This window comes from Lutra lutra, chromosome 6 (genome assembly GCF_902655055.1).
Source record: "Lutra lutra chromosome 6, mLutLut1.2, whole genome shotgun sequence".
Lineage (NCBI taxonomy): Eukaryota > Metazoa > Chordata > Mammalia > Carnivora > Mustelidae > Lutra > Lutra lutra.
The window spans coordinates 35,034,838-35,051,979 of NC_062283.1; the positions used below are offsets into that span (position 1 = coordinate 35,034,838).

Consider the following 17,142-nt stretch of genomic DNA (forward strand, 5'->3'; position numbering starts at 1 on the left):
AAACTGACATTAAAACAAAACAAGAGAACAAACAAAAAAACCACTGTTCTGGCCAAAGCAAACACACCGAAGGCTGGAGTGGTTCTACAGTTTTAGAGCAGGCACTAGTTTTGAACATGAACTTTTCATGCTAATTAATAAAATATCTAGTTACTTTTCATGTTTACAGTAACTGAATTATGTGTTATGTGTATTTGCGCCTTTATGTTTCACTTAGTACTTTTCATTTATCATATAATTCTAATTTTTACTGAATTTTTAACTTCTTGGTTAATAGGCATTCTGCATACTTCACTTGTAAGACTGTACTTTTGAGAAAGGAACGGTAGGTGGTGAGTTTTGTTCATTAGGAATAATGGGCAGGTACTGAATCTAACAGTGTTTGGAAAGTGTGAAACTGAAAGATGAGTATATCGAGTACTTGACTGCTGTATGAGGTGGTTGCACAGATGGCAAAATTTTGTAGAGATATAGCTAGACCTTTTAAATGATTGGAAATCATTTGGGCATTTCTGTTGGCTTCTTAATGGCAGCATTTGGCATGAGGTGGCACATATATGCATGTGCATGCTGCAAATATTTAGCTCCTAATAGAAGTCCCAGAATTTTAAATAGCCAGTCTCAGAACCTAACCCCTAGAGTAAGCTAGCTGCATCTTCGTGCAACCATATCATCTCTTCTTGGTTATAGAGGTTCTCTAACCAAGCTTAGGAGGCTTTGGAGAGTTTTTGGACTTAAGGGGAACTATTTCCTCAAATTTCAGGAAAACTGAATTGTCATGGTAAGTGGAAGGCAGTTTGTCCCTACTGTTTACCGCTTTCTCCATTTTTTTACAACTTTACATTGCAGGTTTCTCATACCTGAGTTCCTTACCTCTCCTTAGTTCTTGAAGAAGGAAATGGTAGTGGGGTTATAGACTTTTCTATGATCTAGCAGAAGACCTTACAACAGGGTCAGTCAGCAGCCATGGTTTGAGTGAAAACCACTGAGCAGATTATCAGCTAGTTTAGAGTTACGTTTGATAAAAATGAATGTTTAACCAATAAGGGTAGCCTTTTATGTCAGTGTAAAAGCTGTTGGGCATACCAAATAGGTAAAGGGAGTTTCTGGATTTACATTTAACCTGATTTCATTCAGTATTTGAATACCCATCGTATACTAGGCACAGGACTAGTCTCTGGGGAATGTAACAGTAAATAAGATAAACATGATCCCTGATGATAGAGTTGAGATGCCTAATGGAAGAGAAGAAAATTTTATTTTTTTATTTCATTTTTAATATTTATTTATTTACTTTAAAGATTTTTACTTATTTATTTGAGAGAGACAGAGAGAGAGACAGTACAAGCAGGGGGAGAAGCAGGCTTCCCTCTGAGCAGGGAGCCCCATGCGGGACTTGATCCCAGGCCCCTGGGATCATGATCTGAGCTGAAGCCAGACACCTAACCGACTGAGTCACCCAGGCGCCCGAGAGAAGAAAATTATAATCAAAGAAAAGACAGTGTGGGCAGTTCCGAAAGATCCTACATGATTTGTTCCTGTGCAGTCTCTGACCCCATCTATAGTCTTTCCATTCACTCTCTGCATTCCAGCCCCTCTGGCTGCTTTGTTCTCCTTTGAGTATGGACATCCACATTCTCAGTAGGACCTTTGCCCTGGTTTCTAACGTGGGCCTGAACACTCTCCCTGCATCTCTACATGACTAGCTCCTTCGTTTCTTTCAGGACCCTCCTCAAAGGTCTCTTCACCAGGAGCCCTTTACCCCTCACCACCATAGCTGCGTCTGCCTCCACTGTCCGTGTCTTTTCCTTATGCCACTTGGTTCTTAGCAGATTTTACCATTCAGTGTTTGTTACTGTGTCTTTCCTCTCTCTGGCTTACACGCTGTAATAGAGTAGGGAGTTTGTTTCCTTCCTTGTTGAATCTTCAGTACTTAGAGATTCCAGATGAGGAAACTGCACTTGAGAGAGATGAACAGAACTCTATAATAACCTACAGAACTGTACACATCTCAAGTCTTTCGGCTCTAAGTCTATTTCTGATCATGTTTGTCTTGATCCAGGGCTATGATTATTATTTGAAGGTCTGCAAATCCTTCTTACTGGGTAAAGACTGTGATCAGTTCTGTGTAAGATGTCAAAACTAAAGTCGTTCCAGTTGCATGTGTTTCCTGTTACTAATAAGGTGAAGCATAAATGTTTGCCTAAAACAGCTAAACGACTAAGTCAAGTTTGTAATGTGGTATTAAATAATATCACAATGTGAGAGAAACTTAGTGGAGGAAGAAGGTAAGAACTGTATCTGAAGAAACAGATAAATGTGGATGGGGCATAGAGGTTGGAATTTTTTCCAGACAGTCAAAGAAATGAAGAAACCATGTAAAGTGTACAGAAAAAGAGATTTGCATTGAATGGAGAATGTTAGATAAATAACCATTGGTTTTTCTTTTGTAGTTGGAAAAACTATGTAAGTAAATTCTGATTGATTGACTTTTGTGGCAGAGAAGAATTGTTTTCCCAATTTAGCAAATAACTGTTACTTGGAAATAATGCTTTCCTCCATCACTGTGAAAGAAATACCCAACCTCATTGTTTGGGCCTACAGACATGCTTTCATTCTTTGAAAACAGGCTGAGTGTCCAAGATAGGTAATATAAGAGAATCAGTCTGGGAGAAAGATGAGGAGGTGAAGCTCCTTGTAGATGCCTTCAGTGACTTACATTTGAAAACTGACTAAATTACATATCCTTTGAGAAAGCACCATTGAGTTTTTGTCTGACATGTCAATAAGATGCCCCCTTTTTCTCAGATGAACTGATTTCAAAAGGTGGTGAAGATTCAGGGTCTAATTTAGAGTTTCAGTCCTTCAGTAAATCTTTTCCTCATTAACTCCTTCTTAAGACTGGGTTGGGGCCTTCTCCTGTGTGTTCTCTAGCCCCTTGATGTTCCCTTTTATAGTTCTAATCATGCTCTATTATGATTTTATATTTATATTTGCCTTCCTCTCATCCTTTTCATCATTGGATCCCCAGTGCTCGACAGTTAATATTTGTCGGTGGAGAGACTGAAGAAATAACCTTGTGCTGTCTTGTTTGTAACTGGTTGATGATCTGGTTTTCTTGTAATCTGCTCCGTGCATTCTCTTTTGACTAGCCTTTTTTGTTTTTTATCCTGTCATAGGATATATGGGATATAACTAGACTCAGTATTCTACCATATGGAATCTAAGGGGTCTGGTTTGGTTGATGAGGGCACCTCTCAGTAATCTTTGCTTCCAACGAAGAGAGTAGTTCGTTGTGAAATAAGCCGGCTAAGCTGTCTACTTGGCTGCTAAATGGTGCTTTTACTCCTTATATTAGAAGCTTCTGGTCTGCTGACCCGCTAAGAGCTTTGGCATGAGTATTTCAGTAAGATGTGTCTTGCTTGGTCTTACTAGTAATTCTCTATGTCTTGGTCTTACTAGTAATTCTGTACGTGTTGTCCTGGGTCATTTGTTCTATTCAGTAGTAACTGAGTGCTTGCTATCTACCAGACACCATTCTAGTACAGGGAACAAAAAAAATTTTGTCCTCTTTGAACATTGTACAGATAGAGAACAATTAATAATGAGCATACAAAAAATTAGATAGTATATTAGCAGACAATAATGCTGTGGACAAAAAGAAAAGGTAGAGTAGGGAAAGGGGATAGGAGTATGAGGGTAGGGGTTGAGATGCAGTTTTAAATGGGCGGCCAAGGATAGACCTCATTGAGAAGGTGAATTTTGGACAAACATTTGAAGGAGTAGAGGAATTAGACCCATAGATATCTGGGGGAAGAGCATTCCAAGCAGAAGGAACAGCCAATGCAAAAGTCCTGAGGTGGAAAACTCCATGCTGAATTGGAATTTCAGCAAGGGGCCTGTGTGCCTGGAGTCCAGAGGCCAGTGTGGAGCTGAGTACATCATGAGGTCAGAGGGGGGGGGGGGTACTGGATTATGTAAGGCTTTATTGGCCATTGAAGGGATTTTTATCTATTTTTAAAAATTTGTTATGTACTTATTTGACATATATAGAGAGATCATGAGTAGGCAGAGAGGCAGGCAGATGGAGAGGGGGAAGCAGAGAGCCCGATTCGAGGCTCGATCCCAGGATCCTGAGACCATGACTTGGGCCGAAGGCAGAGGTGTATTAACCCACTGAGACACCCAGTGCCCTGGGATTTTTATCTTTATTCTAAATGAAAAGGGAAGCTTTTTGAGGAGAGAAGTGACATGATCTGATTTTTATTTTTAAAGAATTACTCTGCTGCTGTTTTGCAGATAGACTGTAGCAAGTCCCAAGGATCATCTGAGGTCTTTAGGAGGCTTACGGTTACAAATTGTCAATCCCTGTGATTATTTTAAATACTTTGTTTAAGTATGGAAGTGTTTTTTGGCCTTTTGGTAATTGCTTTATCAAATAGGGCTGACAGTAGTAAACATGCCAGTTTACAGATACAGAAGAGACTTTTTTTTCTACATAGGTTTTTTTCTGGTTATATAATGCTTTAAAAAGAAGGGTGGTAGGGGAGGACTCTTGACCTCTTGTTGTCCAAGAAGTGCTTAATAAAAGAAGTTCTAGAATGGGGTGCTATCTACAGTACTAAAAGCCATTTATTATGGAGTTCTGCCTTTTTGCTCGTAGAGTAGATTTTACTTATGAATGACTTTGAGAAAAGGTAATTTGTGCTTCTTAAGCTTGATTAAATTTAAAGGAGACCATTTTCAGGTGCCTGGGTGGCTCAGTTGGTTAAGCAACTGCCTTTGAGTCAGGTCATGATCCCGGAGTACTGGGATTGAGTCCCGCATCGGGCTCCCAGCTCCATGGGGAGTCTGCTTCTCCCTCTGATCAGAATTCTCCTCTCTCATGCTTTCTCTCACTGTCTCTCTCTCAAATAAATAAATAAAATCTAAAAAAATTTAAAAAATAAAGGAGACCATCTTCACAAGAAAAGTGAAAGATGAGATTTGTATCAGGCCATGTAATTGTCTTTTCAGCCTTTAGACTAATAAAGTCCTACTTAATTCATTTTTATTTAAATATTTATTTATTTATGTGAGAGAGAGGGGAGGGGCAGAGGGAAGGAGGAGAGAGAGAGAGAATCTCAAGCAGACTCCCTTCTCTGCAGAGTGTGAAGCCCTACCTGGGACTGCCATCTCACAACCTAAGCCAAAACCAAGAGTCCAAGGCTTAACTGACTGTGTCACCCAGGCGCCCCTACTTAATTCATTTTTAAAGATGGGAGAACTAGGGAAGGGAAAAGTGGGAGCCATTTCTCTCCACTGGCTGCAGCCTCTGTGCTCACAGCTCACATTTACCCAGAATCCAGAGGCCTCCTCGGCTAAGGACTCCATAATGCCGGATATTTTCATCCTGACGTTCTTTACCATCATAAGCCTGGTCATATTGTCCTACAGTATCCATCTGCTGTAGTGACCTGCAGCTGCAGGGGAGAAGCCCTCAGAACAGTTCAGTGGAGGAAGGACGACGTTGATGGGCTGAGTGTCCTGCTTGGCTGATGCACCAGTGGATTTTTGCTTCTAGACATTATTTTGGCTCCTGGTCTCCAGCCCAACAAGAGGCCTCTTAGCAGCAGCAGCAGCAGCAGCAGCAACAGTCCTGCTGCCCAGCAGACCTCTTCCAGAGCCTCTTGGATATGGTTAACCACTGTCAGGCTGGGGGCTGCTGGAGCTCAGAGGCAGAGGCCCTCATCTGGGACATCAGGAATGCGTGGGCATGGCTGGCAGTTGCTGTGTGCATTTGCGCTGTAGACAAAGGGTGTTGAGTACACAGAGCTGAAATGTAGACTCAGTAAAGTCACCATGGAAAACTGCTCAAGTATTCATTTTGATAGCCTTTCTTTAGTTGTAAATGCAATTGCATATTATTGTAAAATATGTTGTTTCCTTTCCCTCTCACACACAGGGGGTCCCTTGTAAGTCCAAGAGCGCACTGTCTTCATCTGTGAAGTAGTCACTTTATCACTGTCTTTACAGATTACACAATCTGAGTTTGTGTGGTATCCCTCGTTTCACTCTCCAGCCAAAAGGAACTTGTCATTTGAATTTTAAAAATTTATCATATTTTTTTCCATTCCATACCACTTGTGCCCCAGGTTCTCATTTAAAGAGAAGAGTGGTTATGTAGTCCTCATTCTTTGTGGCTGGCTGAATTATAAATTATTGAAATAGGGTAGCTGTAACTCATCCTGTTACTTGGGAAAAATCTCTATCTTACCCCAAAATAATTTTTTTTTTTTAAATTGTCAAATGTTCCTTTTCTGGAAGAAAACTTTCAATATATTTCTTTGTCCAACTAGGGTTGAAGAAACTCAGTATTTTAGAACCCTTACTAGACTTGGGCCCCAAATCTGTGGTACCTATTCCTTTAAAGAGTCCATCATAATTGTTCTACATTTGATTTTCCTTTCTAGCTTAAAAATAAACAAGGAGGGGGAAAAAAGGTGGGAGAACTAGATAGCATTCCAGCTGTTCTTAAATCAAACCTCCATTAATTTATTTGAGGTGTTCTGAACACTGACAATAGTAGTTATGTCTTCCCTAAACTGTAGTTAAATTTGCTTTCCAGAGACAAATGCTGTAGAAATTATGAGGTTATCAGTGAATGCTCCTTTTGGAATTGACTTATTTAAAATGTGCTGATCTATATTTTCCTCTCACTCCCTTTTACACTATTTAAAATTTCATACCACTTCCATAAACATTCAGTAACTTTGTGTGATGCTTGCTTTTGTCCACTGTTGGAAGATTTATTTTTGGAAACCTTCCTATATATGATGAGTTAGAATTTGACAGTTCGTGGTTATGGATTGGTCTTTGGGATTCATGGAAACAAAATACAGTGTTTAGGTTAGTTCCTGCAAGACACTTCTGCCATGAATAATGCTTTTTTTACTTAATTGTAGCCTGACAGCGATGCTTGATAGTTATTGCTATTTAGACTCATTAATCTTATATACTTAAATAATGTTTTGACAGTTTCACCCTTTGTCTGGAAAGTTTAGTGATAAAATGGATGTGATCTCTGATGGGACCAGTGATGGAATATTGTAATTAAAAGCATGCTCTTTTTTCTCAGGCTGTGCATTCAGTGGTCTTCTGGCTGTGTAGGATTTAAGTCACTGGTAACAAGTTTTTTTAAAAAGATTTTATTTATTTATTTATTTGAGAGAGAGAGGGAGAGATACCAAGAGATCATGAGTTGGAGGGTGGGTGGGGGGAAAGAGAAAAGTCTCCCCTCTGAGCAGGAAGCCTGACACAGGTCAACACAGCTTGATCCCAGGACCCTGGGATCATGACCTGAGCTGAAGGCAGACGCTTAACGTACTGAGCCATCCAGGCGCTCTTACTGGTAACCATTTAAACACAGTAGTTATACTAGAAATTACTGTGGTTACATTGATAATACTGCTTCACATCTTTGTGAACTAGCACAAACATATTAAGATTTTTAGGTTTTATTTCTAGACAAATTAAGATAGATTGTAAGTGGAGTCATCTAGAATATTTTCCTTTTCTCTCTAAAATTATTTTTTAAAGTTGAGAAAATAATCCTTTACTATCTGAAGTCCTAAAATGTGATCATTTGTAAAGTACACTTATAAAATAGAAATTGTATTCTCTCTTCCTCAGCTTGAGGCTTGCAATTTGTCATAATTGATATTATGGATATGGTGACCATACACTAGATCTTCTGGGAGAAGTCCTGATTGCAAAATATTAGCCAGTTATTGGCAACATTCTCATACTTGTCAGATTTATGAGTCAGTTGGGGTTAAAAACTTAAGTGACTGTGATCAATGGAATATTGCTAGGTTTTTGCCAGCTTTCTTCTTTTGTTAAAGATTAACTTTGAGGGGCACCTGAGTGGCTCAGTGGGTTAAACCTCTGCCTTCAGCTCAGGTCATGATCTCAGGGTCCTGGGATCGAACCCACATCGGGTGCTCTGCTCAGCAGGGAGCCGTTTCCCTGCCTGCCTCTCTGCCTACTTGTGATCTCTGTCTGTCAAATAAATAAATAAAATCTTAAAAAAAAGGTTAACTTTGATAGTAAGTATTGAGAATTACTATGGAAATTATCTGGAGATACCACTTCCCAGATTATTGTGATACTTACAAAACTTTTTTAGAAAAGATCATTCTCTTGATTTAAACTTGAAGTCACCTGGAAGAATTTGGAGGCAGTATGTGCTGTGATTAAGATCATGCATGGTCCTGAGAGCAGACAGTTTTCGATTCAATCCTTGACATTACCACTCTTAACCTTGAGCAGGTTACATATCCTTGTTCAGTCTCTCTTTCCTCATCAATGAAGTGGGAAAGCTAATGGGACTTAACTTTACAGAGTTGTTAGGAAGAGACCATGAGACACAGGCATCAGGAAGAGTGCTCTGCACAGAAAAAGCACTGACTACATCTGGTTACAGTTTGTTCAGCGTGGAACATTTCTTGCAAGAGAATTGCCTTTATGAAACATTTCAGAAAGTCCAGTTTTTTCTTTAAGTTACGTTTAGAGTCTGCCCTTTCCGCAAGGTAGTATAATTGTACAAACTTTAAAAACATGAAATGCTAAAATCTTAATTTCACATCTAGGCTAAGTTCTGTTGATCTTTGTGAAATTGGGAACTGACTATCATCCCAACAGGGAAATTATGAAACAGAAAAAAAAAAATTCAGTTCCTCTCTGAGGAAAGAAAGTAATACTACAGTGTGTGTGTGTGTGTGTGTGTGTATGTGTAGAGGTCATACACATTTTTATTTACACAACACATTAATAGTAGATTTAAATTTACTAGCCTGGTTTCTTTCCCTCCAAATTTATAAAAAATCAAAATAGAAATGAAATGAAATTAGCGTTTTTCATAGCTCGACTGGTATACATTATGATTCAGCCTCAGGAATGAGTAGTGATTCTTACACAACAGATAAAACCTAACCTGCTTTTTAAAAATTCAGCCACAAAAATTTAGTACTTATCTGGTTTTTATGTTCCCATAGCTGTGTAATACAGTAATGAGTGGGTAAGGTATTGCATCTAGAATATCTCTGGTGAACCTGTTGGACTTGAATATAATTGTTCCCTAATCTGACCACGTAGGATTAATAACGAGCACCACACCTGTGAGGAGAGGTTCTGGAATGCCCCATCTTGCTTATAGATAATGTTCCTCTTTCCTTTAAAGTAAATGCAGGAATATTGTCAGTGAACAGTATCCTTTGGCCAGTGAATCCTGAAAAAGGAGAATTATAATTTGAAAATTTAAAGGTACTACTTTAGAATCTACAACTTGGTTTATAAAGAGGTGATAATATAATGATAGATTTCAAAATCCAAGATACTTTATCATGGCAGTGCATTTAGTAGCACTGTATAGGTCTCAAGCAATAATACTTAAAAAAAAAACTGATACTGATAATAACACATACATCATTCTAATTTTCATCTTTGCTTTTTTTCTTTCCTCTTTAACTAACATCAAGTAGGAGGAAGTATAGAAGTTTTTAGGAAAATAGATGGTAAGTGGTAAAGTTAGAATAAGGGTGTTAAAAATGAGCCCCCCACCATGAGTAGTTATTATGTTTTTAGCTCTCACTGTGGTACTTAGTAGGTGGCTATCTTATTTTATTTTATTCATCATGATAACTGTACTCTTTAATCCCCATCACCTGTTTCGCCCATCACTCCACTCACCTTTTGTCTGATTTGTGTAGTTCAGTTTGTTCTCTATTGTTAACTCTGTTTCTTGGTTCGTCTCTTTCTTTATTTTCCCCTCTTTGTTCATTTGTTTTCTTTCTTATGTTCTACATATGAGTGAGATCATATGATATTTGTCTCTGACTTATTTCGCTTAGCATTAGACTCTCTAGCTCTATCCATGTTGTTCAAATAGCAAGCTTTCGATCTTTTTTATGGCTGAGTAATATTCTATTATATATATTATACATATATTTTATATATATATATAAAACATCTTCATTCATCTATCAGGGGACACTTGGGCTGCTTCCATAGTTTGGCTATTGTAAATAGTGCTGCAGTAAACATAAGGGTGCATGTATCCCTTTGAACTAGTGTTGTACTTTGGTGATAAATACCCAATAGTGTGATTACTGGGTTGTAGAGCAGTTCTATTTTTAATTTTTTGAGGAACCTCCATACCATTTTCCACAGCAGCTGCCCATTTTGCATTCCTGCCAGCGGTGCAAGAGGGTTCCTTTTTCTCCACATCCTTGCCAACGTTGGTTGTTTCTTGTGTTTTTATTTTATTTATTTTTTATTTTTTAAAAGATTTTTATTCATTTATTTGAGAGAGAGAACATGCAGACTCCCTGCTGAGCAGGGAGCCCAATGCGGGTCTCAATCCCAGGACTCCAGGATCATGACCTGAGCCTAAGGCAGATGTTCAACCGATTGAGACACCCAGGCGTCCACTTGTGTTTTTAATTGTAGCCATTCTGACAATACAAAAATTTTGATTTTGCGTTTTTCTGATGATGAGTAATGTTAAGCATCTTTTCATGTGTCTGTTGGCCACTATATGTCTTCTTTGGAGAAATGTCTTGTTCATGTCTTCTGCCCATTTCTTAATTGGATTATTTGTTTTTTGGGTATTGAGTTGTATCAGTTTAGATATTTTATTTTATTTTTTAAAAGATTTTGTTTATTTATTTGACAGAGAGAGACACAGTGAGAGATGGAACACAAGAAGCAGGCTCCCCGATGAGCAGGGAGCCCGATTCAGGCATCGATCCCAAGACCTGGGGTCATGACCTGAACTGAAGGCAGATGCTTAACGACTGAGCCACCCAGGTGGCCCTCAGTTTATATATTTTAGATACTAACCCTATATCAGATATGTCATTTCCAAATATCTTCTATTCAGTAGGTTGCCATATAGGAGTGGCCTTTTCTTAAAAACTTTTAGAAGTCTTATGAAGATAAGAGTTTCATAGGGGTTCTGGATTATTGTGTAATTCTCCATTAATTTCTAGATATCTGGTGACCCATCTCATGGGAGCAGATCTGAACAACATTGTGAAATGTCAGAAGCTTACGGATGACCATGTTCAGTTCCTCATCTACCAGATTCTCCGAGGTCTCAAGGTATAGTCTTCCCTTCTTCATTCCAAGGCTTAAGAAAAGGAAGAAAAAAAAAAAACTTTCCTATGGAAAATTTCAAACACTCACAAAATCACAAGTACAATCCTAGTGTAATGAACCCCTGTATTTACTCAATGACCACAGTTACCAACATATGGTCAATCTTGTTTCTTTTGTATTTCCCAATCCCTGGATTATTTTAAGGCAAGTCCAGACATAATGTCATTCCACCCATAGATATTTAAGTATGTATGTCCAAGAGCTCAGGACTTCATTCTTATATCTAAAGAGTAGTAATAATTTCTTGATATAATCTAATATCTGGTCAGTGTTGTTGAAACTTTGAAAATCTCCTCAGGTTTATTTATGGGAGGGGCAGGGAAGTAATGTTTTAAAATTAAGCCACCTTTGACTTTTAGCAGCTTTGAATCCTAGCTGAGCTCCATAGCACCAACCAGAAAACAGGTTGAAAATTCTATTTAACTCCTGTGAGTAGAGTTGATGGTATATAAATCATAGTTTTGATAAATGTACAGATTACTGTTAATTAACTTGTTCTCATTTCTAATCCCATTATTTAATACTAGCAGTTCTTACTGGTTCATGAAAATATACCTCAACTATGTCATATGACTGTAAGAGGTTGGAGATAACTTTTTGATTAACCAACTTTTTTCTCTTTCACAGTATATACATTCAGCGGACATAATTCACAGGGTAATGTATTGTGATTTTGATTAAATTATCTGGGGAGGAGGGGATACTGAAGTGGAGAGGACTGGCATTCAGCCAAGATCCTAATCCAAACTTAATTTAGCCATGGAAGTATTGATTGATTGTAACTTTGCTCTAGGTTTAAATCGATTAAAGAAAGAAAATGTATTGTTTTTAGTTACTTAAGGCTAATTAGGACTAGCCAGTGATTATAGATGGAGATCATTGACAGCTGGGTAGTCTTACATTTATGTTTGGATCTTCATCATTACCTGTAGGAAAAAAGCCTACCATATATCATAAAGTTGATCATGTCCTCTCTGTACTTGCTTCTTAGGACCTAAAACCTAGTAATCTAGCTGTGAACGAAGACTGTGAGCTGAAGGTGAGATGAAGAGACACTGGTAATTGTTTGTTTCAGCATGTAATTATGTGTTTGACTAACCAGGCAGACTAATGGAACAGATGGGTTTATAAAACCATGACTTTTTATCCGAAAATTCATTCCTTAGGAATATCAGATTTTGAAGTTTGAACCACAGACTTAGTAAGTTTTAGTTTACAGGACATTGAAGATGGCATTCGGTGTCTTGTTTTCATTCTAAAATAAAGTTGTTAGAAATTTAATATGTTAGTTATAATAAAGGAGAATTATAGTTTGAATATCAAGTAATGCAATCCTGGAGAGATAATTACTAGATCAGTTTCCTGAGAGAAAAAGGGCAAAAGCCACTCATCAAAATAATTCAGATAGGAGATAGGTAGTCTATAGAGAGCAAGCAGCTCTGGAATTTTTTTTTTTCTTATCTTTACTTTTTAAACATAATTAAATATAATAAAATGCATCATTTTAAGACAAAATTTTGATATCCATTCACCCACCAACACAATTAAAATAAAGAACAGTTTATCACTTCAGATAGTTGCCTTGTGCTCCTTCCTAGCCAGCACCCTCCCCCACCCAGCCCTTCACTACCCCTAACCCTGGCTTCAGACAACCACCGATCTGCTTGCTGACACTATAGAAAAGATACACTTTTTTTCTGGAATTTCATATAAGTGGAATCATACAGTATTTGTGTGTGTGTGTCTAACTTAGGCTTAGTATAATATTTTTGAAGTCTCTCTGTGTTGTATCAGTAGTTCAGTCCTTTTTATTGCTGAGTAGTATTCATTTTATGAATTTGCCACAATTTGTTTATCCATCCACCTGTTAGACATCTGCTTCAATTCTGGTTTGGGGCTGTGCACAGCTGCTGTGAATATTCATGCTCAAGCCTTTGGGTGGATGTATGCTTCCATTGCTCTTGGATAAATCCCTAGGAGTAGCATTTTTTGCTTAGCTTTTTGTAATTTTATTTTTTAAAGTTCTTGCTGCGTTTATCATGTGTTTGAAGCATGGACTAGGAAGTGTGTTTATGAAAATGCTATCTTGTTCTTCCTTTTCCAAGACACTAGAGCGTTCTCCCCTCCTGCTTTGTGAGTCTTAGGAGCTTGACTATTCCAGTGCCTGATTTCTCTTCTCTCCCTTAGATCTTGGATTTTGGACTGGCCCGACACACAGATGATGAAATGACAGGCTATGTGGCCACCAGGTGGTACAGGGCTCCTGAGATCATGCTGAACTGGATGCATTACAACCAGACAGGTATTGGCTTTTGTTAGTTACTTAGGACCTTATTAGCACCATGTTGGTTGGGTGTATCTGGGATTCTCCAAAGTGGAGATGATGGGAATGGGAGAAAACATCTTTTGCTCCCCCTGCAGTGGTCCTTTTAAAGTCAACAGGAAATATTTCAGTTGCTCAGATAGAGAAAGTGGGGTTTTTATACACGGCTTTTAAACTTTGTGATTTAGCAGCTGGGTTTTTATTTATTTAGATTTCCAACATATTCTGTGAATACTTCTACCTGAAGACAGTGGGGTCATAATTTTAACCTCTCAACACTATTTTGGAGAATCTGCCATTTCTGCCAGTAAGAATCTCTGCCCCTTTGTGAACAGTTTCTCTTGCCTTAAGTATGTTTTGACGTCCTACCTATGTAGCTCTTTAGTGGGGTTAATAAGCTTACTGCTGTAAAGAAGAGTATGACTGTTGAACCTTGAATGTATTATATACTAATTTCAGCATTTTGCCTCTAGTTACAGTTCTCTTTGTGGTCAAGTATGATAATAGTGACGTCGTATACCCTTTCTCTTTACTTTTGCCAGTTGATATTTGGTCAGTGGGATGCATAATGGCCGAGCTGTTGACTGGAAGAACATTGTTTCCTGGTACAGACCGTATCCTTTTAAAAGTTTTGGAATCTTGTTTCTTATCTGTATTCCAGTGTCCATGGGAGTATATTGCTTTTACCTATCTCTAGGGAAGGCTCTCAGTTACTTGTTTAAATAGTTCAGATATGTGTTATGAGATCTGCCCTCTGGCTGAGTATTCCGCCTTGTCAAGAAAGAGGTTTCAATTTACTTGTGTGTGTTGGAAAAATTCCTCATAAGCCGGAGAACTCTTTACATCTCTCACATGTCATCTTTTTGCAGTGAGTTGCTTATTGTATTAATCTTCTAAAAGCAGTTCTGCCACCTGAGCGTATTCCTGAGAAGCTTCAGATCTCAATGACTGGTTTAGTTCGCTTGTACAACACTTAATGAGCACAAGGTACCCATTTACAAATCAGGATATCTTTAGCTTTTATGTTTGGCTTACATGTTAAAAAGATTATTATTTGGTTCCTATGATGATGTACCTGCTGACTCTCTTTATGTTTGTTGTTTAACAACAAATAATAAAAACAAGAAGTGATAAGGTCGTTGGACCTTATCCGTGTGCCATTTTTTTTTTTTCCCAGCACAATTTTGTTTTTAGTCTAGAGTGTAACCAAACCTTAATTTACTTCCAGATTTATTATCTAGTTTATAGTTTTTCATGGCCCTTATGTTTTAGGTCCTTTCCTATCTGCTGCATGTCCATTTCATAATTTAGAAATAATATCAGCAAAATGTGGTTTGTTGGGACTCCCATTACTTTTATTGGGGAAAGTGTTCAGGTGAGAAAGAATGTTGACTTATATGTCTCGAACGAGGCTTGAAGATTTTTGTAAAATTCATCTGAGTAGCCCGGGAGTGGGTTGGGTAGAGCTTTAAAGACGCTGCAGTTAAGCTATGAATGTGATCTCTCATGCTTAGAGACCTGAAAGCGTAGAGACCTTAGCAAACTCACTGAGTTTATAAACCAGAACATCAGTTTACTTGCTTGCGGTTTGGGATATACTTCTCTGGTGACTGTGATGTTCATGTTATCTATCCATGTGTTCTAACTATCTTCTGCTAGAGGAAATGTACTTTCCTAAGGAACTGAAAAACTTCTGCCCCCTCAGGCAAAGCTGTTTATATCCCTCTGAATATTTCTGCTTTGATACAGAGCTCTGTCTCCCTATACTTACTGCTTCTCATTCCCAGAGTCTTAGTTTTTTAAATACGTAGTGTTTCTCCTTTGTCCTTTGCTTCATTCACCTTATGTCTTCGTCTTAGAATTGTGGTATATACATTACAGTCCAGGCTAAGAGAATTAGGGAAATTTTGTAATTCCCCCTTTCCTCAGGTACGTATCTCAGAGTCCCATCCTTTAGCCTGTCTTGCCAAGCGTACTACTGTGATGCATTGCTCTATTGCCCTCTCCCCTCGTCTCCTTTATTATCTCTGTCTCTGTCTGTCTTCAGTCGGCTGCAGACTCTTCTGCCTACATAGATAACCAGAATGGTGGAAAGCAAGAGAGACAGCAGGGTGTACTAGTTGAGAGCACATACTCAGGAATGAGACTTCCTGGGTGTAGATCCTGCCTCTTTTGCCCTTAGCTGCATGACTGTGAGCACATTTTCTAACCTCTGCCTCCTGGTTTCCTTAACCATAAAATGTTAAATGTATATACCTCGCAAGGTGGCTGTGAGAATCCAGTGAGATAGTGTCTGGAAGGTTCATAGAGCCTGCCAGGAAATGTTAGCCATCATCTTCATTAGTGACTTTTTGGAAATAGTTTTTCCCTTTACCTTCCCAATCTGTTGTCTACCTATGAATCATTAAAGGTTAATTTTTGTTTGTTTGTTTTATTTATATTTCGTGACAGGTAGTGAAGGATGGATCCTCTTGGCAAACTACTGATAGAAAGGTTTCAAAGCAGTTGTGCCCTGTGGTTTTATCTACAGACAGCTGCCTGCCCCCTGATGCCTTGACTCTTTTAGAAATGCTAACTTTCATGCACACCTGACCTGGGTGGCTCAGTCGGTTAAGCATCTGAGTCTTGATTTCAGCTCAGGTTATGATCCCAGGTCTGTGAGATCGAGGCCCACATCAGGCTCTCTGTTGGCATGGAGCTTATTAGAGATTCTCTCTCCCTCTCCCCCTGCCCACTGTCCCCCACCTTCCTCCTCTTGCACACTCTCGAAAAAATAAAATAAAGGAAGTGTAACTTTCTAAGACGTCTTCCCTTGCTATGCATACTTCTTTTCCTTCTATGAGCTTTAGATGGAAAACAGTATTACCCAACGACCCAGCAACCGCACTACTAGGTGTTTACCCTAAAGATACAAATGGAGTGATCTGAAGGGGCACGTGCACCCCAATGTTTATAGCAGCAATGTCCACAATAGCCATACCATGGAAAGAGCCTAGATGTCCATCAACAGATGAATGGATAAAGAAGATGTGGCGTATATATACACAATGGAATACTATGCAGCCATCAAAAGAAATGAAATCTTGCCATTTACAATGACGTGGATGGAACTAGAGGGTATTATGCTGAGCGAAATAAGTCAATCAGAGAAAGAATTATTGTATGATCTCTCTCATATGAGGAATTTAAGAGGCAGGGTGGGGGTTGATGAGGGGAAGGTAGGGAGAAATGAAACAAGATGGGACCAGGGAGGGAGATAAACCATAAGAGACTCTTAATTTCAGGAAACAAACCGAGGGTTGCTGGGGGGAGGGGGATGGGAGGAAGGGATAGGGTGGCTGGGTGATGGACATTGGGGAGGGTATGTGCCATGGTGAGTGCTGTGAATTGTGTAAGACTGATGATTCACAGGCCTGTACCCCTGAAGCAAATAATACATTATATGTTAATAAAAAAAAAGAAGAAAAGAAAACCTATCATTTAGACTTTTTACCATGAGCTTTTTTTTTTTTTAAATGCATGCAAATTCTTTTCAAAATTCTTATATTAGTAATACACCATTTCTTTTCTGCTTGGCTCTTTTTGAAACAGATATTCTCCTGGATCATAAAAATCAAATT

At 38.6% G+C, this 17,142-nt stretch overlaps 1 protein-coding gene across 3 annotated transcripts in view; it reads left to right on the plus strand.

Moving 5' to 3' along the window:
- Nucleotides 1-17,142, plus strand: part of MAPK14 (mitogen-activated protein kinase 14) — a 77,033-nt gene that overhangs the window by 36,494 nt on the left and 23,397 nt on the right. For all 3 annotated transcript variants that reach the window (XM_047732213.1, XM_047732212.1, XM_047732214.1), the window contains 5 exons: nucleotides 11,031-11,142; nucleotides 11,827-11,856; nucleotides 12,191-12,238; nucleotides 13,387-13,501; nucleotides 14,065-14,136. In XM_047732213.1, coding sequence (XP_047588169.1) covers nucleotides 11,031-11,142; nucleotides 11,827-11,856; nucleotides 12,191-12,238; nucleotides 13,387-13,501; nucleotides 14,065-14,136 — 377 coding nt within the window. The remainder of the gene's footprint in view (nucleotides 1-11,030; nucleotides 11,143-11,826; nucleotides 11,857-12,190; nucleotides 12,239-13,386; nucleotides 13,502-14,064; nucleotides 14,137-17,142) is intronic.